Raw genomic sequence first — 15,173 nt, 5'->3', positions numbered from 1 at the left:
CAGAAGAGATCTTCTCCCCAGCACTGTTGTTAAATGAGATGCTTCTCAGGAAGTGGTGGAAGAAAGAAAGAAAGAAAGAAAGAAAGAAAGAAAGAAAGAAAGAAAGAAAGAAAGAAAGAAAGAAAGAAAGAAAGAAAGAAAGAAAGAAAGAAAGAAAGAAAGAAAGAAAGAAAGAAAGAAAGAAAGAAAGAAATGTGGTATGTTTTGAGATATATATATATCACATAAAGTAAACCACAAACTTTCAAAGAAGGGAGAGCTGGGAAGGAAGTAGTTTTAACTGTTGTTAGCCACCCTGAGCTCATTAGGGGAGGGCAGGATATAAATGCAATAAAATAAATAAATGAATGAATGAATCATTTTAATATCTTCCTGCTAGGGCAGAAGATCTCCCATCCCCAATTCTCATTGCATACCGATACGCCTACGGCCACCAGGGAAAAAAAGAAAAAAATTAAAATCACCATCAGTCTGATAGAATTACATCACTTCCAAGGAAACCAAGAGGTGACATCATACCGTTTTACAAAACACTGGAAATTCTAGGGTTTCATCATAGATATTTGGTGATTCCTACAGTGGATCAAAGTTACTTCTAGGTTTCCCATGGAAATGAAATAATGCCATTGCAGTGATGGCATCGCTTTATGACCCCAACCTTGATTTTTGCTGGTTGCCAGTTCCCAATAACCCTAGATGGAAGCAATCAAAATAATTTCACTCTAGGCAAACCTTGAATTACAAGCTAAAACAAGAGAGATAGAAACCCATAATTTTATTTGTTTCTGTTTATTAAATGCTCCCTCTTATTTAGGTCAGGCCTACACACAATGATAAAACATTTTGGGAAAAATATAAAACTCAGCAACCCACTGCTTGAGGCCAGGATGGAGAAGATCTCCACAGCCACCATGAATTTCCCTTTGGTGCTTAAGTAAGTTGGAACAAAGGACAGCCAAACACTGCAAAAGACCAACATGCTGAAGGTGATGAACTTGGCTTCATTGAAACTGTCAGGTAAGTGCCTGGCTAGAAAAGCAATGGTGAAGCTCATGATGGACAGAAAGCCCATGTAGCCCAAGATACAATAAAACATGGTCACTGATCCTTCATTACATTCCACAATGATTTCCCCTGTTACTGAATATGCATCAAAATCTGGGAATGGGGGATAGGTTACTAGCCACACAATGCAAATTGTGGCTTGAACAACAGAACAGAAGACAATTATGGAGGTTGTCACTCTTTCCCCCATCCACTTCCTCATCCTTGATCCCGGTATGGTGGCCTTGAAAGCTACAATCACAGTGATGGTTTTGGTCAACACACAAGAAATTGCCACAGAGAAGATCATGCCAAAAGCCATTTGTCGAAGGAGACAGGTCACCTTTTGAGGCTGGCCAATGAATAGCAAAGCACAAAGGAAGGAGAGTAGAAGAGAGATGAGGATAGCGTAGGTGAGGTTTCGGTTATTAGCTTTGACTATGGGAGTGTTCCGGTTCTTGATGAAGATCCCAAGCACCAAAGCTGTGATGAAAGAAAAGGAAAGGGCCAAAATGGACAGACTGAACCCCAAAGGTTCTTCATAAGACAGGAAGCTTATCACTTTGGGAAGGCATAATTTTTGTTCTTGGCTTGGATAATGACCTTCTGGACATTGAAAACACTCATCCGTATCTGAAAAAGAAAAAATGATTTCTATAAAGTGATACAATTTGTCTGCATCTCATTTAGCAGCACTAATTCAAATTAATATGGCAGTCATATTAGGTGATGGCAGGCAAACCTGCATTCTTCTCAAACTACATCTACAAAATATCACTAATCTCGAATTGTAAAATTTTGGGGACTACTGCAACAAAAAAGAAGCTCAACCAAATGGATGGCATCTACTCACTCATGATATTGCTGCTTTTATTTTGTATTGCTCTTTAGCTATTTGTTTTTTTGTCCTTCTATCAAGTGTGGCACTGAGCATATCACTACACACCTAACAATCATTGAATCAAACTGCATAATCCCACCACGAATTATACCTGTTACATTATTCTTTAAATGAGGGCCAATAATCTTTAAAGAATGTTGCTTACCCTTCTGGTTGGAAATCTTCCCCAGAGGGCATGGAAGACAATCATAGCAGCAAAATGGCTTTCCTTCTCTCTCTCTCCTGCCATAACCAGGACTGCATTTGTCATTACATATGGAGAGTGGAGGCATCTGTCAAAAAATTCAAGAGGAGAATTTCATTATATGTTTTTGAATGCTGTCACACAATGGTTTTTTAAAATGCTAAGAAACATATTGCTATGCAAACGCCCTAAGGAACTAATCTGGACAACTCAAGAGATAATTTGAACTTCCACATTCACTGGGGATGACCATTAGACAAAATACATATATCCTCATGACTTCATCCATCACTGTATTCTTTGAAATAGGTTTCACAGCATTTGGGCACCATGTTTTATTATCATTAGATGCCATATGTTAGTATTGTTTGATACTGTTTATTTTCTAATTGTGCTTTGATGTGTTGCTTGATCAAGTTCTGCCTTAACTTGGCTGCTGGAGTCCATTTTGGAAAGACCAAACACATCTCATCAATTTTTTAGATTATTTCCAAATTTCTGAGTGTTGGCTCTTTCCATCCCCACATCTCAATAATTTTTAAAAAGGTAGTCCCTGTACAAGCACCAGTCATTTCTTTACCACTCTGCACCATGGGGCTTTTCCACATCTCAATACCATACAGCAAATGAAGACTAACTTTGGAAACAATGAGCTCATACAGTTTATGAGCTCCAAACTGATAATGGCTGCTGATATCTGGAAATTTCAATGAGAAGGCCTTGTTAGTTCTTTTTTTACTTTTCCTGCTGCTGAACAAGCTGCAATAACAACAAAATTGGCTTGGCTTAGATCAAAACGTTGAGGGATCAAGAAAACATCATTGACTTAGACATTAATATGCCATCCAGAGGCTGATAAGTCTGCAACAAATACTAAGCAGTGAGTTACACTAAATTCAAGGGTTCTTTCTGCAACCTTCAGCGTCTTGCCTGATATGAACCTACAGTTGAAAATTATCAAAGGCATGGATTCATCTAAAAGAATGCAAACTCTGACATATTTCACTGTCTAAATCAACCAAAACACTTTTTGAGAAAAGAAATGATAAGATCTAAAATTTACATGCTTCACACCTGCTGAAAGGTCTGAGGCCATACAATGGCTTCTTCATAGATGGTGACCTCTACTTCTGTAGGTGTTTGGGGGATTATGTTCCCAACTTTGACTTGCAGAAAGGACTGGTTTGGAATGTGACCCAGTTGATAATATCATATCCAGCTATTATTTCCCCATCTTTATCAAAAGAGATCTTCTCCCCAGCACTATTGTTAAATGAGATGCTCTCAGGAAGTGGTGTAGCTGATGAAGAAAGAAAGAAGAAGAAAGAAAGAAAGAAAGAAAGAAAGAAAGAAAGAAAGAAGAAAGAAAGAAAGAAGGAAAGAAAGAAAGAAAGAAAGAAAGAAGAAGAAAGAAAGAAAGATAAGAAAGAAAGAAAGAAAGAAAGAAAGGAAGGAAGGAAGGAAGGAAGGAAGGAAGGAAGGAGATTTAATATTTCGAATACTGAAATATGAAATACTGTTGTTGGTCTCTTAAAAAGCCTTGTGCATGGATATAATTATAGCATTAGCAACAGCTGTTAGGGGGGGAAAAGGCTTGGTTAGTGACATTTTCTAGCCATTCTACTCTTTTTCTGCAATAAGTGTATATTGTTCAAATGGCTCTTTCAACCCTGCGGAGGAATCCTATGGAAGTGGATTATTTATATGGTAGAAGGGAGATGTTCACCAAACAGGAGTCTTTTTCAAATGAAAACTTCTTGTCTCCCTTGAGTAAAGTCCTCTGCCATGGAAAATTACTTGTGAAGAAGAGGGAAAACATAGGGGTCCATCTACATTTCAATGCCACCAACAGTGAATTATCCTCCACCACAGGGAGCCTTCTGTGGATAAAAGAGGCACTTCTGCTGGTTGAAGGCTCCCAGTGTAGGCGGAAAATTCCTCTTTTGCTATAATTTGTCTGTGGTCATTCCATCCAGTCCATTATTCTTTAATAGCACCAAGATCCACTTCACTTGAAGACTTTTTGAATTCCATATGTAACAGCCATCAATTCAGAACATATAGGGCGTTTTTGCACTGACCTTCAAGTGGCGCGACACCCTCTTCACACCGGAGGATCTGCCCGGATTTCGCACAAGAAGCGCCGGCGCACCCAAAAGAGCCGGCTACTTCCGTCGCGAAACCCGCTCAAACGTTTTCCTGCTTCTTGGCGGTTTCCGTTTGAGCAGGTTTCGCGACGGAAGTAGCCGGCTCTTTGGGTGCGCAGGCGCTTCTTGTGCGAAATCCGGGCAGATCCTCCGGTGTGAAGAGGGTGGTCGCGATACTTGAAGGTCAGTGCGAAAACGCCCATAGTGATCCCTGCAAGGGACTTTCAAGGCAAGTGAGAAGCAGAGGCAATTCACCATTGCCTTCTTCTGCAGGATCTTCCTTAGTGGTCTTCCATCCAAGTATCAACACTGCTTAGTTTCTGGTCAGGTCAGGCTATACCATGCCATTCCACTTCTAAATTCTTGGATTAGCAAATTCCAAAATATCTATAAATTGTGACCTTCTGGAAATGTCACTTTGGTCACTTAGATGACTTGAAACACTTACCACAAAGTACAGGGGAGTTACAACAAAACCCCAAACATGTACTGAATTGGGGGAAATAGATGAATTATTGATTCAATAGAAGTAATGGAGACCCAGCTCCACTGACTATGCATATCCAGAAGAGCCAAAATACATTTCTGAACAAATTCCATTAAGAGAAGCACAACAGAAATATTCTGTTCCATGATGTCTGCATCTTATTCAGGATGCCCTTTGTATTCCTGAAATACAGGCATTCCAACAGAAAATGATATTTGAAAAAAAAAATACGTATTAAAAGTTACTAAGCTGCTAGAACTACAGACTTGCTAAAGAAGCAGTGATGTACCTATTGTAGAGTCTGATAGACAGCCCAAATAAGCACTGAGATCTCTTGTATTAGACTGGATCCACATATGAATGGATATTGTACTAACATCGTACAGGAAAATGATGAAGGTGGAATATTAAGGTATAATTTTATTATCGAGTTAGTCAGTCAGTCAAAGTTTATTATATATATAGCCATTGGCATTTACAAAACAAACAGAATTCAATTTATGTATCCATACATTTCCTTTTTCCATGGCTCAAGTAGGGTTGCCTAGTGCAATTCAGAAATATCTGGAAACTTTGGGGGCAGAGCCAGGAACAAGGGTGTGACAAGCATAAATGAACTCCAAGGGAGTTCTGGTCATCACATTTAAAGGGACAGCACACCTTTTTAAATGTCTTTCTTCCATAGGAAATAATGAAGGATAGGGGCACCTTCTTTGGGAGCTCATAGAACTGGACCCCCTGGTCCAATCATTTTGAACTTGGAGGTATTTTGAGAGGCACTAGATACTATACAGAAAACTTGGTGCCTCTACCTCAAAAAATAGCCTCCCCCAGATCCCCCGAAACCTCTAGATCAATTCCCCATTATACCCTATGAGAAATATTTCACATAGGGAATAATGACGACGTTTCCCTCTCCTCCACACACACCCCTTCTCGCAAATCTGATGTAGGGGATTGGCTCTCTACTCACCAGCCAGCTTCTTCACAGTAACAAAGACACAGACACAGGCACAGAAAGTTGAAGCCTTTCACCACCTCTGGAGGTGCAAAGGCACATGGTCCTTTGGGGCGGGGCAGGAAGCAGCCTGGGAAAGCTCCGGCTGCTGCGATGGAGCTGGGTGGGAAGGGGAGGGGCAAGGAGAAGCTGCTGCAATCGGAGGTGAGAAGGGAAGGGAGGAGGAGAAGCATCAGGGATCGGTGGAAAGGGGAGAGGAGAAGCTGCTGGGTTCTAGGCTGCGTAGGAAGGGCCGCCATTCCTCTCGCTTTCTGGATTTTTGCCAAGCGGGGGGAGGAGGCTCCAAATCGGGGGTCCCCTGCCCAGGCGGGGGATTTGGGAAGCCTAGGCTCAAGGCAGTTTACAAATTCCCCAATATAGGACATGCAAAATACAATACCCCCTCTAATAACCCCTTATCTGCAAAATGCCTGCGAACAGTAACCTATTTAAAGCACTTATTATTTATTACTTTAAATATCTATTCTGCCCTCTCTGCAAGCGGACTCAGGGCTAACAACATTCATATTTACAAGTTAAAACTAATAAAACATAATTACAATTTAAAACCATTTTGTGGTGCTGTACCATTACAATATAAGCAAGCTCTTTTTTCTGATGGTGATCATATAGTAACTCTATAATGATGTGGGGTGGCAGTTTTCTCCTGGTTAGATATCAAAGGCCTGTTGGAACAGTTCGGTCTTACAGGCCCTGCAGATGAAATGGTTCCGCAGGGCATCCCAAAAACTTCTAGAAATATCCTCCTCAGGGTGACTTTTCCACCGGATGGAATCTGTGATTGATAAGTATGTGCTCTCATTGATGCAATCAGAGCTGTCTTAAATGAGGGAAGAGTCAGTTGCTGGATCTTAACCTAAGTGTGCTCAGATCCTTACCTGCCACAGCTGATTCAGGAGTACTCTTGGCTCATGTTTCATATGGGATAAATGCATAGCATCCAAAGCATGCACCACTGCATAGACAGCATTGTAGATGCTATAGCTGTGGCCTGTCATGCTCAATTCAAAAACTGATTCTGGAACCGTTTCCAGTTTCTCCTCTCCTGTGCAGACCTTCTCATTGGTGTTGTCTGCCATGGTCTTGGGGAATAAGCAGTTAAAGGTCTGTTGCCAGAAATCCAGGATAAAACCATCTTCCTTTTCTGAGGTTGGGCTTCTCATCTGAAGGAACTTCTGGAATCCTAAGAGCTCCTTGGAGTGACTTGCAAAGGATATCGCACCATGGAGGAAATGGATGTCCCTATTTCTTTGGATGGGGAGAGAAGTGAAAGCCATCTGAGCTGTCAGAATCCAGACTTTACCTTTTGTCTTCATTGACAGGCCCTCAAAATCTGAAAGATCGAGCAACATTCTCAAAACAATCATGGTGTCACTTTCACCATATACGAGCACAACATTTGTTGAGCTTCTCATGATAATGCTGCCTATTTTACGGATGCTGATTTCCGTTTCATCAGTCTGCGTGGAAAATGATAATATGGGGGTTCGTTCTATAAAGTCAAAGCAGATGCCACTTTGGGCAAAGATGGGAAGTACATTCTGAACAAAATGCTCTGCATATTCATTAATCTCATTTTGAGAGATCACTCCAACCCAAGTCCACTTGAAATGGATCAATAACTGGAGAATCCCAGCATGCTGAAGGGCTTCATTTGGAAATGTCTGGTAGAAGAAAACTGCCTTATCTCTGTGAATTAGCATTGGAGCACAGCCATATGTGAGCTAAAGAAATACAGAAAAGAGGAGATGAGAAAGGAAAGAGATTTCCAAAGTGAAATGTTTGCAGGTATGTCTGTTATTGTGGTAGCTCCAGATGTTTTACTGTCTTCTCACAAACATTACCTGAGATCCTAGACAGATTCCATTTTGAGTATTCAGCATGCATTTCCAGCAATGGAACTGGGAAGATTCTTCCAGTTATAACCTGCTATCCTCTCAAGTGGGCTCAAGTGGGTTAAAAGATCACACAAAAATATCTTGACAATAAAAACTGTCAAGTTCATGCAATATATTAAAATCAGCGAGTTAAAACTTAAAATTTAGTACCAGAAAACCAGAGTGAAAGTTTACACGGTAGCTATGCTAGGAATGGTGTTGTTGAATGTGTTGAAATTGGAAATTGCAGCTCCCAACCGGAGGCAGGCTGCACAGCCTTGTCTCCAGGGGCCTTTTTGCCCCTTCGTAAGGAGAGGAGCGGGCATGGAATTATGGGAGGTGAGGGCAGAGCAGGCACGCCTTAACGGCTGCCTCCGCTTCTACCTCCCAGTCTTCGCCTCATGCTCGGCCCACCCTCCCATCTTTGAGGCAGTGTAGGCAATAGCTGGTTGCTCTTAATTTATAGGGGAGGGGATAGGAATGTTTTCATCTCGTCCTGTTTGGCTGTTGGAAGTGGTGTTTTTTGCCTATTTCATACGGCTTGTAGAAGGGATTCTGGAATTGGCTAGGGTGCGGCTGGTTTAAGTAGGCTGGTCACTTTCAGGTTGGCTGGGTTTTTTGCCTAACTTCCGCTATGCACCTTGGTGAGCACCAATAGCACCCCAGGTTTGGGGCACGGGGTCTAGATAAATTATTCCTGGCCCGTGCAGACTAGTTGAGTGATAAAGTGGACTGCCTCAGGTTTGCGCGGATTGATCCGCCCTACAGCTGTGCGGATGGGGGCTGGAACTCCAGGACATAAACTTTGCTAGGCCGGCCAGGTATGAGCCATGCATTTTGGCTATACCTAGGGGCAGGGTGGCTTGCCCGTCATGTGGCAGGGGAGGGGTATTTCATCCCCTGGTCCTGCCATGCTGCCTGTTATGTTTATTGCCCTTGCCGTTAATTTAATAATAAAGAAAGTGGCATTTAGTTACCCAAACCCTTGTATCCATCTCTTCTTTCCGTCTATGCGGGGGGGGGGGGGGGGAATTGATTCTGGGGCTTGAAGTACTATTTCTACATTTCTTTGTAGTGTCGTGAATATTACAGCTCTCAGAGATCTCTTTCACACTGTTGTTTCTTTATGCTTTTTATTTGTTGCTGCCTCATATTTTTCTCATGCAATGTAGTAATTGTGGGAACAGGACTTTCAGACAGAATGTAAATCCAGTTTATAGGTGGCTACAAATTGCCATTTTCAGACTATGGAGAAGTTTCCTGATCCAAACACTTTTCTATGTTCTTCCTAAGAAGTCTAGGATTTTTTGTTCTCTCCATGATAACCCACCACACTCTACTGAGCTTCCAATTGAAAACACACTTGTTTCCTTCTGAAATCACAAAACAAATCTTACAAATCTACCAATGTCTTTAATACTTGCCATGACTGGAATGTTGATTGTTCATTAGCCCATCTATTTCAATGTAGAAATGGACAAATATAGATTCCCACCCCCCTGATTCATGAATTAACCCTCAAGTAACATACAGGATAGGCTTTTTAAATTTCAGTCATATCTCTTCAAACTAAAAAATTGCATCTCAGATGTAGAGGTTTGTATCATACCTGTGGGACCTTGTAGGCTGATAGGATGGTGGCCATGTGGACACAGGTTTCAGATTGAGGTCCACCAATAACTGCTACTAGATCATGTTTGGTGTTGCACCTGTAGTTAGGGATGAATTTGCCCTGTGTGGAAACCATTTCCATGGAGGATTGATAGGTCCTGCTTACACTGAAATAGTCATTATAGATGTGGAAGCCCAGGGTGATATTGGGCAGAATCTGGGGGTTTTCATTCACCTCCCTAACAGCAAACACCAAGGCCAGGATATGCTGGTAGAGATGAGTCATTACTCTGCAATGAGAGTAACATGCTTTATCACCATATGCACTTCAAAATAGGATACCTGCTGCATTTTAATGCTGTGCGTGTTTTCAAAATATCTTGCACTAAAACAGATTGCTTGGGATGCTTGAAGTAATACTATCACACAAAGCAAACTTATGGTGTCTCCTAATGAAGAGGAATATTAATCTGGAAGACAACCCCCCCCCCCCCCGCTGCATATTAACAGAAGCATTTACAGAGAGGCATAACATTGACAAAAGAGTTGGAGATGTTTGCTGGATTTGGGGGGTACTGTTAGAGTCTTTTGCATTTTAGACAAAGGCCAATGAGAAATTGTCCTTTAGATGAGAAGACAGTTGAACCAAAGGACATGTAAGTTATCTTCCTATGGGAAGAAAGGAACAGACATACCTCACAGCCCTGAAGCTAAAACCAATCAACAGTATCAAGGCTATTATGTGAATAAGATATATTTTTGGATTTTTTTTAAAAAAAAACCTCTTACATAAGGTCATCAAAGTTAACATTAGAAGGAAGTTTTTCAAAGGTTATTTCCCCGAACCAAATGTAGATCTGAGACAAAATCGCAGCAATAACATGCTCTCCTGGTTGATAATACTGGTGAAGAATAGAAGGAGCATCACTAGTGGCGTTGCAATCAGCAATACTCATCTTGGACAACACCTGAGGCAGGAGGACTCAGATTAACGTAGCAGATCCCACCATCTGGCAGGAAAAACTGCCTTTCAGATCCAGGTTCCTCTGTTCCCACGGTATAATTCAAGCTTCCCTGAGTTCTACAGCCTTGTGAGGAATGACCCTTCTCATAGAGTGAGCATACTGGGTAAAAAAAAAAAAGCTTCAAAGAAAGAACAGTGCTCAGTTTGATGGAGTCCAACCTCTGGTTCTAAAAGGAACAAGACTATGGGAAAAGCTCTTGTCTTTGTAATATTTTTTGTGATCACTGGCATGCTCTAGGGACAGGGAAGAAATAGAAGAAATCAAGGTAAATAGGATAATTAGAGAGAAGGGCAACTCTAGTATAGTATTATAATTTCTCTGCAACATTGACTGAGAAAGTAACATGATAATCAGGTTGTTGACTGAGAAAGTAACATGATAATCATGTTGCCACAGAAATTTTGTTGGATCTTTCTTAGGGGGATAACAAAAGAAAAGTGGCGTCATCTGTCTGTTTGTATTCCAAAGTGGAACCTTTAGCAATGCTACATCCATCTGAGCCCATTGATTTTTCTACATTCAGAATGTATATTGCTGCTTCGAATTTCATTGAGGGGTGGTCATAGCCAATGGACAATGGTGGTGACAGCTGCCCTGAGCCCTACATAGGGGAGCCCCTGACTGTGTATGTCGCCCAATTGGGGAAGTTGAAGAGTCGGCTCCTAGGAACCCTCATATTTGCTCTGCCCTATAATATAATTCTCCAGACAGACTGTCATAGGTTCACTTAATCTCCCATTTGCTGAGCTGCCTGTCACTGGCTGAGCTGTAACTCGAGCCATTGGCTGAGCTACCTGTTGCTCAATCACAATGGAAAGCAACTCCCAACGCCCAGTCCCAGGTCAGACAAGGATTGAGCCATGGCTTCGCAGCAGAGAGAAAGAAGCCCTCCCTCATTTGGTTGAGGAAAGGAGGAGGAGAGAAAGTTGTCTGAGGGCGCCTTCCTCTCCTTCTCTGGAAGGGAAGCAGCCAGAGACAGGGGAGAAAATATTGTCCTGGTGCAGCAGACCAGATACACAGAGAGAGGGAGAGATAGGGAGGGAAAGTGAGAGACCGGGAGACTGAAGTCCTGTGCTTAAGACCAACAACATTATCAGAGAGAGAGAGTTGATCTGAAAGATTTAATTTATTTATTTATTTATTTATCATATTTATGTCCCGCCCTCCCCCGACAGGCACAGGGTGGCTAACAACAGTTTTAAAACATTTGCAATTTACAACATATTAAAATTAAATATATAAAAACATTTCCATACATATTAAAAATCTGAAATGGCAAGCTCCTGATTTCCATTATCTTAATTCAGTGAGATTGTCGTTGCTGAAGATATCACTAAAAGCCTCTGAAGGAGAACTCATTGGGGCCAGTCCTGACTAGGACTGCCAGTTCCAGGTTGGTGGGAAATTCCTAGAAATTTCTGGTGTGGTTTGAGGAGGGAATAGGAGTTAGGGCTTCTGAGTGGGATCTGCTAGACCCAGTTTCTTGCTGTGGAAGCTGAATGGATGATTTTGGATCACTCACAGACTTTCAGCCTAGCCTACCTCACAGGGTTGTTGTGCAGAAAGAGGCGGAAAGGAGAATGATGTAAGCTGCTTTGGCTCCCACAAACACACACACACACACACACTGTGGAGAAAGACTATTCTTTTCCTATGTAGAAGCTGCAGGGTGGGATGAGATGATCAAAAGTTGAAGTCAGAGGGGGAGGTAGAGGGAAAGAAATAGGGTTACCAACTCCATGTTAGGAAATTCCAGGAGATTTAATTTACTTCTATAGTAAAAATCGATTCACAAAACGCATTATTTAGTGTACTGTCAACGCAAACGATATGTCGTTTTGACATGGACTCTCACCGTAAAGGCCACATCAGTCTCATTCTAATGTGGTAATTATTAACAACATCATCAATCTTCATCATCATTTGATTTATATACTGTCCTCCTCCCACAACGAAGTTGGAAGCTGACATGCAGATCAGCAATCAAATGTTAGTCAATATAAAATGATATATAAAAAAATGTCTACACTTGTATGAGATCCACAACACATATCGCATGCAGCAATGGCATTGCTTTATGCCCCCCTCAGAATTTCACAGGTTGCCAGCTTCTGACGAAACTAGATGGAAGCAGGAAGAAAAAAATCCACTATATGTAAACCTGAGTTACAATCTAAAACAGAGATAGAAAAAAAATTATTTGTTTCAGTTTCTTAAATGCTCCCTCTTATTTAGGTCAGGCCTACACACAATGATAAAGAGTTTGGGAGAAAATATACAACTCAGCCACCTGCCACTTGAGGCCTGGATGGAGATCTCCACAGCCACCATAAATTTCTCTTTGGTGCTCAGATAGGTTGGTACAAAGGACAGGCAGACACTGCAAAAGAGCAACATGTTGAAGATGATGGATTTGGCTTCATTGAAACTATCAGGTAAGTGCCTGGCTAGCAAAGCAATGGTGAAACTCATGATGGCCAGAAAGCCCATGTAGCCCAAGACACAATAAAACATGGGCACTGATTCTTCATTACATTCTGAAATGATTTCTCCCATTACAGAATGTGAATCAAAATTTGGGAATGGGGGACATGTTACTAGTCACACAGTGCAAATTGTGACTTGAACAATGGAGCAGAAGACAACTATGGAGACTGTCACTCTTTCCCCCATCCACTTCCTCATCTTTGACACCGGTATGGTGGCCTTGAAAGCTACACTCACAGTGATGGTTTTGGCCAACACACAAGAAATTGCCATGGAGAATATCATGCCAAAAGCAGTTTGTCAAAGAGACAGGTCACCTTGTGAGACTGGCCAATGAATAGCAAAGCACAAAGGAAGGCGAGCAGAAGAGAGGTGAGGATAGCATAGGTGAGGTTCCAGTTATTGGCTTTAACTATGGGAGTGTTCCGGTTCTTGATGAAGATCCGAAGCATCAAAACTGTGATGAAAGAAAATGAAAGGGCCAAAACAGACAAGACTGATCCCCAAAGGTCCTTTATAAGACAGGAAGCTTTTCAGTTTGGGAAGGCATAATTTTTGTTCTTGGTTTAGATAATGATCTTCAGGACACGGAAAACAGTCATCCATATCGGAAAAAGATTTTTATAAACCGATGCAGTCATCAAATGATGGCAGACCAATCTGCATTTTTCTCAAAGAGTCACACCTACGAAATACCAATAATCTGGAACTGTGACATTAGCGACTACTGTGACAAATGAATGCTCAGCCAAATGGAAGGAGTCTTCTCACTCTTGATATCGAAATACAGGGGCTAGGACTACTTCTGTTTTGTCTTGATTTGTTGATATCTATTTTATTCTTTCAGTCAATTGAGGCGTTGTGCACATAACCGCACACCTAACATTTATTGAATCAAACTGTATAATCTCACTGCCAATTACTACTTTTACTTTATTTTTTTAATGTGAGTCAATAGACTTTGAAGAATGCATGCCGCCTTACCCTTGTGGTTGGAAATCATCCCAACAGGGCGCGGAAGACAATCATAGCAGCAAAATGGCTTTTCTTCTATCTCTCTCTTACCATAACCAGCACTGCACTTGTCATTACATATGGAAAGTGGGGGTGTCTGTCCAAAAATTCAAGAGGAGAATTTCATTGTATGTTTTTGAATACTGTCACACTGATTTTTTTTTTTGTCATGTTAAGAAACATGTTGCTGTTTAAACAGCATAAGGAACTAATCTGGGCAACACAATTCATCAGAAAATTTGAACCTTCACATTTACTGGAGATGCCCATACAATAAAAGATTCTTAGACAATATACATCTGTCCTCAAGGCTTAATCCAGTGCTATATTCTTTGAAATAGATTTCACAGAATTTTGGCAACGTTTTTTAGCATTAGGTGCCATCAGTTTTGTTCAATGCTGTTTATTTCTGATTGTTTTTTCACATAGGGTTGCCAAGTTCAGTTCAAGAAATATCTGAGGACTCTGGTGGTGGAGCCAGAAGACATTGGGGTGGAGTCTGGACCAAGGGTGTCACAAGCATAATTGAACTCCAAGGGAGTTCTGGCCATCACATTTAAAGGGACAGCACACCTTTTAAATGCCTTCCTTCCATAAAAAATAATGAAGGATAGGGGCACCTTCTTTTGAGGTTCATAGAATTCGACCCCCTGGTCCAATCTTTTTGAAACTTGGGGGGTATTTTGGAGAGAGGAACTAGATTCTATACTGAAAATTTGGTGCCTCTACCTCAAAAAACAGCCACCCCAGAGCCCTCGATACCTCCAGATCAATTCCCCATTATATCCTATGAATCTATCTACACATATGGAATAATGAAGTGCCCAGAAGACATCTCCATCCTCCCCATTTCTGGTGACTCTGGATTGGCACCTCTGCTCACAAGTTGCTGCCAACTTCTTCAAAGTAACACAGACACACCATCCCAAGAGGAAGTCTTTCAATCGGAGACTGAAGTCGCCAGAGGTGAAAAGTCACATGGTGGCTGTAAGGGGGGGGCTCCCCCCCACCAGCCAGCTGACTGGGGCGGGAAGGAGTTTGGGAAAGTGGAAGAACCCCCGCTGGGACCCGGGGATTGGTAAGCCTACTTTCACATGTTTCCCTTATCACAGTTTAAGTTCTCGCTTGGATGCTGGTTTGGCAACTTAATAAATATTATGGATTGGTGTTCTGTTTTGCAATTTTTGTCCTGAGTGTATCTACCTGTGCAGTCCTGAGGTCCACATCCAAGAGGGCTCAGGGACTTGCGTGAATGTTCAAGCAGTGAGGGAGTGTTTCAACAATATATCTCGGAGTTACACCAGTTTATGCCAGACTTTAAGTGCTGGATCAAAAATTTGCAGGTGCTAAACTAAGCAATGAAGCTGCTTTGGCAACA

At 41.6% G+C, this 15,173-nt stretch overlaps 1 protein-coding gene across 1 annotated transcript; it reads right to left on the bottom strand.

Moving 5' to 3' along the window:
* Positions 1-775: 775 nt before the first annotated feature.
* On the bottom strand, positions 776-12,784 carry LOC132583079 (extracellular calcium-sensing receptor-like). Its single transcript, XM_060254743.1, has 5 exons — positions 12,585-12,784; positions 9,268-9,559; positions 6,660-7,505; positions 2,091-2,217; positions 776-1,677 (listed from the first exon to the last, which is right to left on the bottom strand). The coding sequence occupies exons 1-5, from the start codon at positions 12,782-12,784 to the stop codon at positions 776-778; spliced, it is 2,367 nt and encodes a 788-aa protein (XP_060110726.1).
* Between the last annotated feature and the right edge of the window lie 2,389 nt (positions 12,785-15,173).

The sequence above is a fragment of the Heteronotia binoei genome, chromosome 15 (assembly GCF_032191835.1).
Source record: "Heteronotia binoei isolate CCM8104 ecotype False Entrance Well chromosome 15, APGP_CSIRO_Hbin_v1, whole genome shotgun sequence".
NCBI classification, from domain to species: domain Eukaryota; kingdom Metazoa; phylum Chordata; class Lepidosauria; order Squamata; family Gekkonidae; genus Heteronotia; species Heteronotia binoei.
Note: the sequence above shows the minus strand (reverse complement) of the source record. Positions and strands in the feature narration are given on the sequence as shown.